Below are 16,411 nucleotides of genomic sequence, written 5' to 3'. Positions count from 1 at the left end.
CTTCTTTGAAAAATCAAAATAAAATTTTCAATTCGATCAAACAAAATAAATCTCTACAGAAATGTGAAAATACTGTACAAGGTACTATATATCTAGCAATACAACTCGATAATAAACTAAATAAGAACCATCAAATAGTAAAACTAACTAATAAAGCAAAGCAAAAATCAACATTGATAATACTTCTGATTGGGGTAACATGGAGCAGTTCTCAAGATACAGTAAATAAAATATATTTTACTTACATAAGTTAGTCATTCTCATTAGTTACCAGGAAAATAAGCCTGATTGCTTCATCACAAGCATGAAAACAAATTTCTCTGTTTCAGGAAACACTGACGCAGTGGAATAAGGTGTTCTATGTCTCCATTGCCGTTAAACTGGCGACATATGTGGTCTTCTTGATATTCGGCTCAGCGGAGTCACAGCCTTGGAACAAACCTGATCTGCAGTAACATAACATCAAATGTAGTTCACTATATTACGCAAGACTTCTTTGCCTGATTTATTCAGCTCAGATTTGGAATTAGCGATACGAAACAATTTTTCAGGGAATATTAAAACTGCAATGCGGGCATTGCATTATTACTTCCTTAATAATGTGTGATATATTATTTTGTTAATATACAGGTTGCCCCAAGATTCGGGCACACATGCTACATCATGTGAATCTTGGATCAATCAATCAATCAATCTTCTTAATGTATCAGCTGTTTGCTGACAACATAAAGTCCTCTGTAGTCCACTATAGTCTGTTCAGTTTTTGTTTTCCATGAGAAATGAGGGGTATTTTGATCGGTGTTCATTATAAATGCCTGTTGCTAGTAGCCAGAGTTGGAATGTAGTCAATATATATACTGCAGGGCTGTGTCTTCTGCAACTGGTACTAATGATTTTTTATTTTACTTCTTTTGTGGTTTATGGATGGACAGTATAGAAGAATGTGTTCCAGATCTTCATCATGATTATTACACCACAGACAAGTAGGATTATCAGAAAGGTGAAATCGGTGTAGGTACAATTGTGTGACAATGTGACCTGTTCTGGCTCTTGTTAAAAATGTTTGAACATGTCTGGGCAAGTTTTTGTACATTTCCGGGTCATTTGGTTTCTTTTGTACAGACTGTAAAATTTTTCCTTTGTCAGAAGAGAGCCAATTATTGATCCATAGGTTCTTATATACGATCAGAATTGACCTACGGATGTGAAAAATGCGGAGGAGTATCAGCAACTCATCTACAAAAAATTTCTGTTCTTCAAAACTCAGCCTTAAGATTATGCCTAGGAGTACCAAAAACCACATCAACTGTTGCCCTAGAAATTGAATGTAATATTCAACCAATCGGACACTATGTAGGCCTATTACAAAAGGCTCTAAAAATACATTTAAAATTGCAAGCCTCATCCTGATCTCAGATGTTCTTCAAACTGTCAGATAATATCCTGTGTAATTTCTATAAAATAAACAAAGAAGAAATACCATCTATATCACAGACACACTCACTGCTGAAACTCTAGTTGTGAACGAAATTTCTCCATGGAAATGAGTGATTCCAGAACATAGCATACAAATTTGAGGAAATCATTCCAAAAATGATCCTCTATACATTCTTAAGTAAATCCTGGATGAAAATGGAAAATGTTAGTGACAAAATTTTATCCGAAGAATTTTCAATTGCACAATTGGCCAACACTGCACAACACAGAATGTCTTAGTACATAGTGCGACATCTGGAAAATGTTAGTGACAAAATTTTATCCGAAGAATTTTCAATTGCACAATTGGCCAACACTGCACAACACAGAATGTCTTAGTACATAGTGCGACATCTGTGAAAGACCAAAACCAATCAGCCAACTTCTGGCCTCACGACCATATGCTTCAGCAGAGGTGAAGAAATGTCTTGGTAGTAAATATTATCACACACGTCTTACATGCTGGTAATGTTTATATGGCTCAAGTGCTAGGTGTATTGCCTTGATACCAGTGGCGAAGCTCTTAAGAGGCTTTTGAGGCTTAGACTACTAAAAAAAATGGAGTTATTATATTTAGTAACAATATAAGTTCGTAATAATGATGTATCGTAACACTTGGTTTTACTTCGATCCTTTCATTTATTAAATTCACTGTTGGTAGTCATTCCAGTGTTGACATTTCAGTGCGAGGCTTGTTGAAAAAGCCTCATAGTGACGGCCTTGCTCATAAACAGCAGTATTCGCAAGCTTGATGGAGGAAGGAGGTATTGATTCACTATGACTCAGTAGTAGGAAGTGGGGCCAGGCGGGCCATAAACTATAATATGTACGTAGCGCTATATTGGCATTGTTAAGTGTTATAGTTTATAATAAAAGTGCATGCGTGTGTTACTAATTTTGTGTAAAGTGGTTCATACAGAGAGAACATTGAGGTAATTATTTGTTGAATTAAAAGAGAAACCATTTTCAAGTTGGATGTATGAAACAAAATGTGCTTACAAAAATAGGAGATAGACACCACATTAGTTTATAATAAAAGTGCATAAGTGTGTATGCTACATACTAAGTCTCAGGAATCTTCTATGCCACATCAATATATTGTCAGACTCCAAAGCAGCTATTCTATCAATAGTCTCGAGACACACACCTTCATCTCAAACAACAGAAATAACTAAAATGCTGCCTCAATTAATAACACTTAATAAAAGAATTGTATTCCAATGGATGTAAAGTAAGTAAAAAGATAGGTTTGGAAGTAAATTCCGAAAAGACAAAGTATATGATTATGTCTCGTGACCAGAATATTGTACGAAATGGAAATATAAAAATTGGAAATTTATCTTTTGAAGAGGTGGAGAAGTTCAAATATCTGGGAGCAACAGCAACAAATATAAATGATATTCGGGAGGAAATTAAACATAGAATAAATATCGAAAATGCCTGTTATTATTCGGTTGAGAAGCTTTTATCATTCAGTCTGCTGTCAAAAAATGTGAAAGTTAGAATTTATAAAACAGTTATATTACCGGTTGTTCTTTATGGTTGTGAAACTTGGACTCTCACTTTGAGAGAGGAACATAGGTTAAGGGTGTTTGAGAATAAGGTGCTTAGGAAAATATTTGGGGCTAAGAGGAATGAAGTTACAGGAGAATGGAGAAAGTTACACAACACAGAACTGCACGCATTGTATTCTTCACCTGACATAATTAGGAACATTAAATCCAGACGTTTGAGATGGGCAGGGCATGTAGCACATATGGGCGAATCCAGAAATGCATATAGAGTGTTAGCTGGGAGGCCGGAGGGAAAAAGACCTTTGGGAAGGCCGAGACGTAGATGGGAAGATAATATTAAAATGGATTTGAGGGAGGTGGGATATGATGGTAGAGAATGGATTAATCTTGCTCAGGATAGGGACCAATGGCGGGCTTATGTGAGGGCGGCAATGAACCTCCGGATTCCTTAAAAGCCAGTAAGTAAGTAAGTATTCCAATGGATACCATCCCATTGTGGAATCCTGGGGAACGAGTATATGGATGCTTTAGCAAAGAAGGGCAGCACTGCTACTTACAGACCTGTTACTAAATCTACGTATTACTCTGTGAAAAGATTTATTAAACCTACGTACATATTTAGACTTCAACAAACAAAATTTGATAACATAATCTCAAGGGAAAAAATGGAACTCTCTGCGTCATAATCCACAGTTAATTCCCGATTTACCATGCAAATCGTCTGTAGCTGCATTTAAATTGACAATAGGCCATGACTGTTTGGCCAAACACCTGCATAGAATTGGAATATATCAATCCCCTAACTGCCCATTGTGCAACTCAAACCAAGAAATGGATTCGGAACACCTCAAAATTTGTGCTTCAGTGGCTGACTATGACAATATCTTTGAAAAATATTGGAGTGCAAGAGATCAAATTACTATTAGAAAACAACAACAGACAACTCAAGACTGTATCTGCAACACAGTGCTGTTTCTTAACCATTGAGTACACAATAGCCAGTTTTACATTTTACATTTTTACACTATGTACTGGTATTAAGAGTTATTTCAGCAAAATTTGTATGAAATGTTCAATAAGAGAGGCTGTTAAAGATACTGGTACTATTAGCAAAGTTATAAAGTTTTCTACTAACTGGGTAAATTGTGCTACTAACCTTATTATTCTTGCTTTATCTCTTAAACAGTTAACTTTATATTGTGCCAAATAATTTGTGATATTTTTTCTTCTTCTTCTTCTTCTTCTTCTTCTTCTTCTTCTTCTTCTTCTTCTTCTTCTTCTTCTTCTTCAAGGATTAGGTGATATCACCTGTTCCGTTCTCTATCGTCCAGCCACCTCTTGCGAGGTGATATTTTTTACAGCATAAAATCTTTCTCCAAAAATTGTTTATAATTTGAGGCTTAGTTTAGCACTTAACAGTTATTATAGTTGGTAAATCACACATTTTCATACCAGTATTTTATTTTTTTCATAAAAATAAAGAAAGAAGGAAAATATTAAGAGAAAATATTGAAGTCCTTTTGAGCTAAGCACTATTTTGTGCCCTTGTTATTTATCTAAGAGTGTCAAGTAGACTGTCATTGCTTTAGGATAACATTCTGGCATTGTATTTGCATACTTCCCATGGTAGGGCCTACATACATCTATAATTTAGTAAAATATTATGTAGACCTATGTGACATACAGTATGCGTGACACACTTATCAGGGTTGCTGAAACATGCTTTCCTGCCAGAATCTTTAATTATTATAAAAAAAGAATTGCGTTCTTCATAGGTACTTTTATATTATTATTATATTACTTCGTATATGGCATATGACTATATTGTTCATGTTATTATTTTTATTAACTGAATTATTGTATATTTGCACACAATTTTCTTCTATCTGAAAATCTTCGGAATACAATAATCAAAGGATATTTTGATATTATGATTGCGTGGAACATATTTAGTTTCATAGATTTAATAACATACCGTATATTTTTATATTAATGGTACCTACCTAGTATAATTTAAAGAATACAGTACTGTACGAATAATATTGTGTAGAAGTTATATAATAAGTGCGTTTATATTGAAAATAAATAAATCACTAAATATTCTCTACCTGTGTGGAATTTGTCCTTATATTTGCTGAGACTTCATTTCAGAACTACTTTAGACCTTTTGCTACCAAATAGATATTAAAATTACTGGTTCAGTAGGGTTTTATTCTATCTTGTAATAATGAGGACTGGTTTTGCAAAACTTGCCAACTGCAAATTTTGATGGATTCGTTAACATAAGGCAGGCCTCTACATGATGTTCAAAGTGTGTTAGTAAAATTGGGTCATTTGTCTTCATTGTAGTGTGTCAAAGTGTGATCGTTTTTTCAAAACTTGCTTTCTGCTATAAGTGAGAGATGCAGCAAAACTTGCTTACTATAATGTTTTTTCTCTCCTGTAAAATTTAGTTTTTTCAGTTAGCAAGTTTTGCAAAAACGGTCCTCATTATTCATTACCTCAGAAATATATACTTACAATGTGTTTATAAAGTAACATTAAAAAAATTAACTACAATAATATGACAACTACTGAACATATTTTTATTTTGTTTGCTGCATAATATTCACAAGAGTTGGTAGTTTTCAACTGCTGTTGAGTCATCAACACGCAGAGATGTTCAATTTTTATTTTATTACAAATTGGCAAATGTACAAAAGAAGGCCTGTTAAGTGATTTATAGAGACAAAAAGCATGATACAAGTGCAACAAAATTTCATGGATGTGTGCAGGAACGTCTCAATCCTGTATAAATTTAATTGTTCAGCTTTTTATGCATATCCTATATAAGTGTTATTAAGAGAAATTTAATACCAGTACATTTGCATGCACAATGTGAGTGTTGTCGTTCCTTAGTGCAGTTTTTATTTATTGAACATTCCTTTAATATAACTTACTGGTATTTAATATTTTACAGACTCGGAAACAGAAGCTGAGATGTAAAATAAGTGAAATATGTTATATAAGACATATTCCTTAATAACATTCTTTATTATTAGACCAAAATAAGTTCTGAGATTAGAGATACAAAAGCAAGTACAGTGAAAATTATTATTAGAGGAGAAAAATTTCTTCCAGTGCCAGGGATCGAACCCGGGTCCTTGGTTCTATGTACCAAGTGCTCTAACCACTGAGCTACACTGAAGTCCAATCCACGGCACCAGATCGAATCCCCCTCCTCCAGTGTTTTTTTCCATTTGTGGCCTGACTCCAAGTTCGACATGTTCTCATGATAGAAAATAGTTACTGGTACTTGTCTGTTTTAAGAGGTGCTTCATTAAGAATACCACTTCACATATAGCTACTTGTATGTCAAGGTCGGAGAGTTATCAGAAACAATTGTGATATCAGATCTTTAAAAATGATATACCAGTATAATCAGTTGAAGAAAAAATGTCAATTAGTTTTAAATCTTTAATAATACGAATTTTATAGATGATTAGCTCAGAGATTATTAAAATATTCTTACTGGTATTTTATTCCTTATTATTCTTTACGTTGATGTATTGTGAGGATTTTTATAAGGTGCTAATGCTTGTTTGTCTTGCCACGATACAGTAGTGGTGGTAGTGATGGTAGTGGTGGTGGTGGTGGTGGTGGCAGCAGCGGCGGCGATGCCGGTGGTGGCGACAGTGGCTTGTTACTTTCTGAATAAACCATAGGAGATTTGTTTACTAAGAAAGCTGCATAAAAGATTTTTTATGAGAATTTTCTAATTGAAATTTAGTATCGTCTCCAAAGTTTCCTCAGTAAGCACTCGACCTAGACTGTTGGATTTTTTGCCTGTAATACTTCAGTTCTCCCGAAATTTGTATATTAAGTGATGAACAGTTGAATGACTTGGAACATCAACATCAGGATTGTTGCTAAAATTGCCTTCGTACCTCTCGGGCAGATTCTGTCAGTATGTAGGAATCGTATATGAACACATTTCTTTTTTAACTGAAAGAACAATTCAATTTTCTTAACTTATATCAAAGTAACATAAACAAGTATTATCAGAACTCGTTGAAATTTATCTTACTCATATTGCTAGTGTAGGTCAGGCACTAAAGATTGTGTTTAGAAGGTAATTGGTGCAGATCAAATGAAAGTTATTTGTTATTTGCTGCGCAGAGCTATTTCTAGAATATCAGCACCGTATCAGATGGCTCCCAGTACACGAAGATTATAATGTATATGGAGGGCAAAAACACTGTGCCATGAACTCATTCCCAACTGATCATCTTGTATTCATACACAGTTTGTAAAGTATAGTGCCTCTTATCTGTAAGAGAGAATCTCTATTACTTAGGCTCATCTTCATATGACTGAAGATAAGGGATTAGGTATTTTTTAATTCAGTTATACTTGTTATAAAAATAGCTTAAATATGCCCCTAAAATTCCCCAAAAATTGGAGGAAATTTTCTGTCCAAACTGTTCCTTGAAATCATCACTGAATGAAATGGTGTCTTTATTTGTATGCAGTAAGGGAAGTGGGGAAAAAACCAGAGGCAAAATGTTACACCAAGATTTTTCCCTGGCATACCTCGACTTAAAAAAGACATACCCCCTTCCTTATAATATACACATACATGATGTATGCAATAAATTGTTTCGTGCAGTCAGCAACGTAAATATTTGAAGCTTACGCAACACATTAAATTTCTTAATAAAATAATTTCAAGTAATTTTAGTTATTTACTAGATTATTTTGCAATGTCCATTGAGACTTATCATTTAAAATAATGTTAAAACTTCAAAGTGCCTTACTTAATTATTAATAAAAAGTGCAACAACAAAAATGACACATTCACTAAATTGGCAACAATGGCCACCACAAACTACAGACCACAGCCTTCTATACTTGTAAACATTCCAGGGGTTGATTTATCAAATAAATAAATACACATTGACTACAGTTCCTGAAGGCTGTGGTTTAGATTTACGAAGTAGACCGATAGTACCCTTTGTTGTGAAGAAATGTATAAACAAATTTTTATGGATCACATTTTTTTCATGACGGTATGTAATTTTTCACTAACAGTATATCGTCGCCTGAATGCAAGAACTAGATAACTTGATTTTTCATATTTTGTGACATTGCCCATTTACTTATTTATTCCTCTAAGGAATACGTCTCGTTTTCTTTTACCTATATATTATATTGGAAAATATATGTCCCTGGTATCGTTCGATCAGTTACCTAGATCCTGGATTACATTTTGTGCGATTTTTGCTATGCTATAAAAGAGTTAACTAAAAAACGCAAATTTCGAGTTTTTGCATTCAGGCGACGATATCTTCTGGCCATAGAAACCAGTGGTGGTATTCCATACCGACGCATACCGTCTCACTTCCCTCACTGTTTGTATGTACATCTTATTTCGAACAAAGTTTCAGCAATTTCAAAAGTATCTTCTCTTTCGAATAATTCTGTATAACTCAGTAAAAGTTGAACTATTGAAATAGTTTATTTTTTGATTATATGCCATTTAACTCACACCTATGTGCTGAGTTGACTTGTACTGTACAAATTCTTCCAGTTGAATCAGTGTTATAAACTATTGCAGTGTTTCATCATAGATGAGATTAGATTTTCCTTAAAGATGAAGTACGGTACATAATTCCTTAAGAAGGAGATGCTCAGACATGTACACAACACATTTGAGAGAAGCTCACCAGTCTGGTTCAATGATGTTGTACTTTGGTCGTCGAGGAGGCGTTGGAGGGACCACGTTCCATGGTATGCTTTTGAAGAGGAGCGTGCTGTCACTGGGCCACAGGTTGAGCAACGAGAGCCAGTCCAAGACGTGAGCCGTCCACCATAGCAGGCAGACCATCAATCTCACTGTGCGCGTGCGTGGTCGTGGGTATTGCTTTGGCCATACAAGCTCCACATGCGTCACGCCTGCAATATCACAAGTATTTTCATTCACATAATATGATCTCATGATATGAAAATCTCTACATCAAAATCCAAAACAATGGCAATGTGTGGAAAAAATATACAACATGTGAAAATTGAAATTGATGGCAAAATTATTGAACAAGTGTCTGACTTTTCATATTTAGGAAGTGTATTTGCAGAACATAAGAGTGATATTGATATTAAATTACAAAAATATAATAAATTGAACGGTATAATACAAAGATATTTTAGTAAACAGATGATGACAGACACTAAATTAAGATTACATAACATTACATCAAAATCTGCGCTCAAATACGGAAGTGAAATTTGGATTTTAAATAATAGAAACTCTCGTAAACTTGAAGTAGCCAAATGCGTTTCTTGCGAGCATTGTTAGGAGTCACTAGATTAGACCACCAAAGGAATACTGCCAACAGAAAAACTTGGAGTACCCAGTTTAAACGAGGAGATAACAAGATACCAACAAGAATGGAAACAGCATCTGCGGAGAATGGAAAGAACTAGACTCCCAAAATTAGCATTCCAGTACGCTCCAGCAGGACATCGAGATCAAGGACGACCAAAACATCGGTGGAAAGACCAAGACCATCTTCGCTAAGTTCACCGTCACAGACCATTTTGACCTAAAACGAACCTGTTCATGATGATGATGATGATGATATGATCTCTCCAATATTTTCCATACAAAAAGCATGTATATTTGTTACACACTGTGCTAAAAGGTGGAAGAAACAACCAAGAAACTGGAAGAAATAAGGTAACATAATTTCAGGAAAGCTTTTTTTTTTTAGTTGGTTATTTAATGACGCTGCATCAACTACTAGGTTATTTAGAGTTGATGGGATTGGTGATAGCGAAATAGTATTTGACGAGATGAGGCCTAGGATTCGCCATAGATTACTTGGCATTCGCCTTAAGGTGGCGAAAACCTCGGAAAAAACCAACCAGGTAATCAGTCCAAGCGGGAATCGAACCCGCGCCTGAACGCAACTCCGGATAGGCAAGCACGTGGCTTAGCTGACTGAGCTACGCTCGTGGCTGGAAAGCTTTTGAAGAAGTCACAGAAAGAGAGGAAGATGATGATTCACCTCTCAAAAAGCTCTGGTTGCATATTACACAAGATGTCACAGAATACAAATGTCTCTTCGTGGAGATTTTAGATAATGTACTATTAATTCAAATAAAGAATAAATTTCAGCCCATGGGAAAACTTAACTTCTTCTGCTTACTGAATAGTAATATGTATGACAAACACAACAAACATTTTTCTGAAAACATTTAAAAAATCCGGAAGATGCAGTGTGGTACATTTTTTGATATCATCCATTTGAGGAATGAATTATCTGTTCATTATTATTCGCAAGAGTTTAAAGATAAGCCTGTTTTTGAATTGGTTAAGTTTATGGGTGAAAAAAAGCTGCAAATAGGACTAAAAAGGATGTACCTAGAAATTTGCTAAACTGATTGTCACAACTCCTACTATAACACCTACAGCTGAAGGAACATTTTCTGCTTTGCGGAGGATAAAAATGTACTGCAGGTCAACTGAAGGAAAAGAAAGATTATCTTTGCTAGTAGTGTTGTCAATTGAGAAAGCTTTACTTGTTGATTTAAAAATTCGATACAGTAGACGTTTTATGAAGAGGTTATACAGAAGTTTATTGAGGACAGGAGGGTAGAGTAAAAGATTGCTATAATAATTCATCACCCTCTCTTAAGCACTTCATAACACATTTGCAAGAAAGCTTTGTATTTCAATTACATCAATTTATGTGTGTGTGTGCGCATGCATGTGTGCGTGCGTGTGATAAATATTAAAACAGGCTTAAAGCCTACATTGTGTTCACATTATTTTTAAATTAAAGGATTGTCCACTGCTGTGGAGTAACGGTCAGCATGCCTGACCATGAAACAAGCAGACCCGGGTTCAAGTCCTGGTTGGGACAAGTTATCTAGTTGAAGTTTTTCTGGGATTTTCCCTCAACCCAATAAGAATAAATGCTGGGTAACTTTCGGCGCTGGACCCTGGACTCATTTCGCTGGCATTATCACCAGTGGCGTGTGGTGATAAATAATCCTGGTGGTGCACAGATATTTATTATGATTATGATTATCATATTATTATTATTATTATTATTATTATTATTATTATTATTATTATTATTATTATAGGTACTAACTACTACATAACTATTAACATATGTTACGTAGGTATAGATTTACATAATTTTCTTAGTCAAGAAATTGCAGTTAATCAGTTTCCTATGTAGGTCCAGTAATAGCAAAGTGTTCAATTTCTATTGCAGCACACCGTAAATGATATTGTTTTCGCTATATTGCGTTTTATAACACAGTTCACACGATCACAAGCATTCGATATGTGTGTCGTCTCATCAGCCTTAACTGCTAAAAAGTCAGCAGCTTTTTTTATTTCTTTGAAATCTCATCATGGCATACATCAAAATGGCTTGAAGGACTTCGTTCTGTATAGTGTTTGATGTGCTCTTAAACACTGTTCCTCTTTCCAAATGTTCCTTAAGAGTGCGTCTAATTCAGAACTGAAATTGATTAGACCAAGAAAAATACTAGCGTTTAAAGATGAGTTTCCGTCTTCGTGACCTCTTAAAGCCAACTCAAAAGCTCCACAAAACCGCACGCACATATCTGTTCTTGGTAACTTTATCATTGTGAAGTTCAACAATCCAATTGAATCCAATTGTGTCTGTATGTTTGTTTGACCCAACACTGCTAATTTAACATTATTGTTGATGTGTGCAGCTGAAGAATCGTGTTTTTAAATTCTTTCATTCATGTGCTTCATATCAATCATATCTGCAGAACGATAATAAAAATTACGTAGTTACTACGCACAGTCCTAAATTCAAACAGAAAAATAAATAAAATTCATAAAACGTACTTATTTTTGCCAATAAATGTTCGCCGTCGAACAATAGGCAAGGAAAACAAAATACAGCGTCTTTTATATTGCAGCCGCATATTGCATTTTTCGTAAGTCAGAATGTTGAATTTTCTTGTCACTTCTCTATTACTGTTCTTCGTCACTTATAATTTTAATTCATGTGTAGGTCTACCCATCTTCTTTATTTTGATCTTTTCGTGTAAAGGTCTTATAGAAAATTACACATTTAAAAGATTTATCACACTATTAATAGTAACATTTATGATGGAACGAGCTTGAGAACACATCTGAAAGTGCTCCTAACCCCTCCTACGCACACTGTATAAACCTCCCTACCATGCTCCAAAGCCTGCCAGTGAAACAGTACTACTGCGCATGCTCGAATGGAGCAGTGTGTCGCAAGTGTCAAGCGGTAAAGGTAAGTCACAGGCGTAAACAAGAACAGTACACAGTCTTGCAGTGTTATTTTTACATAGTATTATAATAAAGAATATTGTCGCTCACATAGTCTACTGCAGCCCATTGATATAAATTAAAACACATGCGTTATTTGAAGAGGTGGTGCACTGCTCCTGTGCTCCTTAAGAGAAATCGCCACTGATTATCACATTCATCTCACTCAGATGCTAGATACCTAACCATAGCAGATGATAAAGCGTCATATAACAACCAATAAAAAAATTAAAGGATTAAATTTCTTTATCCGGTACAGAATGTTATATGATCAGGAAAGAGAGTTTTCTGCGAAGTAGTAGTAGTATTAGTAAGCATCCTGTTTTGAGCTTAAAAAATTCTGGTCACATTACATGGACAAGAATATATTTCCTAGACTAGCATTCCAATTTCGATTGAAACAACTTACGGACTTACGAATAGGTGCTACAATCGACAACACCTTGAGCCTTGATGAAAGAGACAATAAGAACTAATATAGGTGTACAGTTTGCTGTTATTATTGGCAGTGGCGATGGTGACCTATGTAATATGTTTTCCAAAGGAAATGTCTGAACATGCCTGCTGGTCGCCGTCTTCTTGTCACATTTCTGCCCTGCAGAGAGGAGTTGCTGCTGTTGTCTCCATTCTGTTCTCCATTCTCAATACTGCCTTTTAAACCAAATGCTCTTGCAGGATTATTTTCTCTTCCAATGACTCTCTTCTCTTGTAAATTGTGATGATGTTGGTGCCTGATGGATTGGAATGTATAGGGTATTTCAAAAGTCAGTTCAAACATTAAACTGCTATAAATATTATAATATTTGAGGTAGGGGGAAAAAAAACAAAAATATCACAGTGTTGGCCAAACAATGGGGTTTACAAAACATTGGGAAGATGTCCGCCATTCTCTTGTTCAACATACAGCATTCTGTCTGCGACACTATGCACAGCATTTTGCAGATAATGTCTTGGAATATTGGCAATTTCTTGCGAGATTGCATCTTTCAGTTGCAGTAGGGTTGTTGGATGTGTCAGGAAAACTCGTTCTTTAAGGTAACCCTGCAACCAAAAGTCGGTCAGATTGAAATCTGGAGATCGTGGATGCTACACTGTTGGAAAGTGCCTACTGATGACACGATCGCCAAACATCTGCGTAATTAATTGTTTTGCAGGGATAAAAATGTGGGGTGGTGCGCCATCTTGCATGAAGATTATGTTTTCCATATCGTGATTCCTCAGTCTAGGGATGACGAAGTTCTGTAACATGCTGTAATAGCACTCCCCGTTTACTGCAACAGTTTGTCTTATTCCATTATTATCCACACCTGTAGAGTAACGGTTAGCGCATCTGGTCGGGAAACCAGGTGGCCCGGGTTCGATTCCTGGTCGGAGCAAGTTACCTGGTTGACGTTTTTCCGGTGTTTTACCTCAACCCAATATGAGCAAATGCTGGGTAACTTTCGGTGCTGGACCCCGGACTCATTTAACCGGCATTATCAGCTTCATCTCATTCAGATGCTAAATAACTTAAGATGTAGATAAAGCGTTGTAAAATAACCTATTAAAAAATTAATGGTTGGGTTAACACGCGTAATTGAGGTTCGTTTTCCGACCAAAGTCATCAGTAGACACTTTCCAAAAAAATGTGGCCTCCGCGATCTCCAGATTTCAATCTAGCCGACTTTTGGTTGTGGGGTTATCTTAAAGAACGAGTTTTCCTGGCACATACAACAACCCTACTGCAACTGAAAGATGTCATCTCGCAAGAAATTGCCAATATTCCAAGACATCTACAAAATGCTGTGCATGGTGTCGCAGACAGAATGCTGTACTTTGAACAAGAGAACTGCGGACTTTTTCCCAATGTTTCGTAAACTCCGTTGTTTGCCTAACACTGTGATGTTTTTGTTTTTTTCCCTATCTCAAATATTACAATAGTTATAGCAGTTTAATGTTTGAACTGACTTTTGAAATACTCTATATATTGTTTAATAACACTAAAACAGATACATAAGCTTAAGTTCTATGAAACACACGCAGTAAGTAAATAGTTTAGTAATAAATAAAGAAAAAATTGTGTTATTTAAGATATTTTAGAAGATGTCATAGTTTATTTTGTATTTAGTGTATAACACAGTTATGGTACGTTATTTGAAGTGATTGCAACAATTCGGCGTTCGTCCTTGTGTAAGCCTGCTGTTATTTTCCTACATATACTATAGTGAATTCGTGGGTGGAATTGCTAACACCAAGCGCTAATAAAAGCATGAAACCTAAATAACACACACACGACCTATGTCAAATGCCCTTAAACATAACTAAACTGATTAAATTATTTCGCATATTAATGACAAGCTGCAGCCTTGCATTACCTGCGTTGGTTTAACTGGTGGCGGAGATGGTGATGATGTGAATTCCCGTTCATTCTGGTTACAGGGCGCGACGTTCCAATCTGTGTGGAGGTTGGAGACTCGATTTGGGAAGCTTCTGTCACCAAATTGATTGTACGTGGAAATAGAAATGACCCTTCATGAGGACTTTTGCAGTCGCCCCTCATGTTGCTGTCATCTCTGAACAAACAATCATTTTTATTCTAATAAAATCTCTTAGAAGATTCTGGGTTTAATTTTTTTCTCATTACACAAAATATACAGATGACTGATATAGAACGGGTTACAGTGTATGAGAAGAAATACAGTGCATTCATTTTATCTTTCCACACTAGCAGAAGTAGAGTGGAAGTGGCTGTGTGCAGCATAGCTGCCTATGTGCAGCCTGCTGAGCACTCGATTATGAGTCTAGAACACGCGAGATTAACCATAGAACGGACAGTTTTTTTTTTTACAACTTGATTTGAAATTGTGAAAGTGTTTAAAAAAATATGTTTACCTTTTCAAAAGTTATGTTGAAAGTGTTCCTGATTTGTTGCAAGATAGATATTGTAGCATCTAAACATTGATTCATACACTACAGCTCTACTTCCGAAATATTAGCCAGTTCTTCCCATTTTTAGTAATTTTGTAGCATTATGTGCTAATGTACGACTGATCTCCATTTGTTGTGCTAACTTTGAGAGAGATTATTGCGGCAGTTGTTCTAGTCAATCACTGATATCATTCAATTTTTTCTCTGTTGAAACATGATGCCTTCGTCCACTTTTCTAGTCCAATACTGACCCTGTAGTTTTGAATTTATTCACGATTTTATGAACTCTAGTCCTTTCCGGTGGATCAATCCCAGGAAAACGTTCTTGAAATTTTCTATGACACTGAGCATTAATTTTTTTTTTAAGTTATTGTATTAAACCTCCGAACCGTGACTCAAGCAACAGACATAAATCGAGAAATAAAAGTCAACATTGCACACAATAACAGACAACCATCTCATTATTGACTATTCATGTCCTTGAATGGCACTGCAGGCAGCTACTTACTGCTGACTCTGGTCCTGTACACAATTCAAATTATAAAAAACTATCCCTTCTACGGTTTATTCGAGTGTTCTAGGCTCATAACTAGAGCTAGGAAGTTCGTACCAAAACTGTTAAGTTGTGTGAGCTTGGACAATATCTCTACCGAGCGAAAAGTAATAGAGCGTCTCTCAGTGTCAGTGAAGCAGAACGACTAACATGTACAGCCAGGTGGTAACCAAACATGTGCTCCAATCGTCCACAGCCTTAGAACAAGAAAATAATAAACGAATAATATAAAAAAAAAACAATGATTTGTATTTATAAACTTCGTAACTCCCAAACTAAAATAATATTGCCCATACATATAAAAATAACATGCAAAGTATACAATTATGATTCTAGCCTCATTATAACAAATAACAATGAACATTTTCATTTTATCAAAAGAAATACTCCTTTTATGTTCGAAAAAAAAACAATATTTGTACTCTGAAAATATTCGTTCTACGTCACAAGACGTTACTGGAGCAAATCTGAAATATGATACAGTATTTATTAGTATAATCAGGTGAATAACTACTTTGTGAATCTAATAGTGTACCGGTATCTTGTATGTTGGACATAATATTAAACCCATAATTGTTTTCAAGAAAATTTTTAATTTCTATTGTAATGACAGCTAGGAAGTTCGTATCA

At 35.4% G+C, this 16,411-nt stretch overlaps 2 protein-coding genes across 3 annotated transcripts in view; one reads left to right on the top strand and one right to left on the bottom strand.

Annotated features, from left to right (window-relative positions):
• Positions 1 to 843, top strand: part of LOC138695978 (putative inorganic phosphate cotransporter) — a 35,238-nt gene extending 34,395 nt beyond the window's left edge. For both annotated transcript variants that reach the window (XM_069820409.1, XM_069820410.1), the window contains exon 9: positions 330 to 843. In XM_069820409.1, the coding sequence (XP_069676510.1) occupies positions 330 to 455 (126 nt within the window). In that variant the 3' untranslated portion in view covers positions 456 to 843. The remainder of the gene's footprint in view (positions 1 to 329) is intronic.
• A 3,227-nt stretch (positions 844 to 4,070) lies between these two features.
• On the bottom strand, positions 4,071 to 14,930 carry LOC138695977 (uncharacterized). The gene is made up of 2 exons (XM_069820408.1): positions 14,676 to 14,930; positions 4,071 to 8,924 (listed from the first exon to the last, which is right to left on the bottom strand). The coding sequence occupies exons 1-2, from the start codon at positions 14,858 to 14,860 to the stop codon at positions 8,786 to 8,788; spliced, it is 324 nt and encodes a 107-aa protein (XP_069676509.1). The 5' UTR covers positions 14,861 to 14,930; the 3' UTR covers positions 4,071 to 8,785.
• Between the last annotated feature and the right edge of the window lie 1,481 nt (positions 14,931 to 16,411).

Source organism: Periplaneta americana, chromosome 3 (assembly GCF_040183065.1).
Source record: "Periplaneta americana isolate PAMFEO1 chromosome 3, P.americana_PAMFEO1_priV1, whole genome shotgun sequence".
In the NCBI taxonomy this organism is placed as follows: domain Eukaryota; kingdom Metazoa; phylum Arthropoda; class Insecta; order Blattodea; family Blattidae; genus Periplaneta; species Periplaneta americana.
The sequence above is the reverse complement of the archived record's forward strand: the minus strand, read 5'-3'. Positions and strand labels throughout refer to the sequence as shown.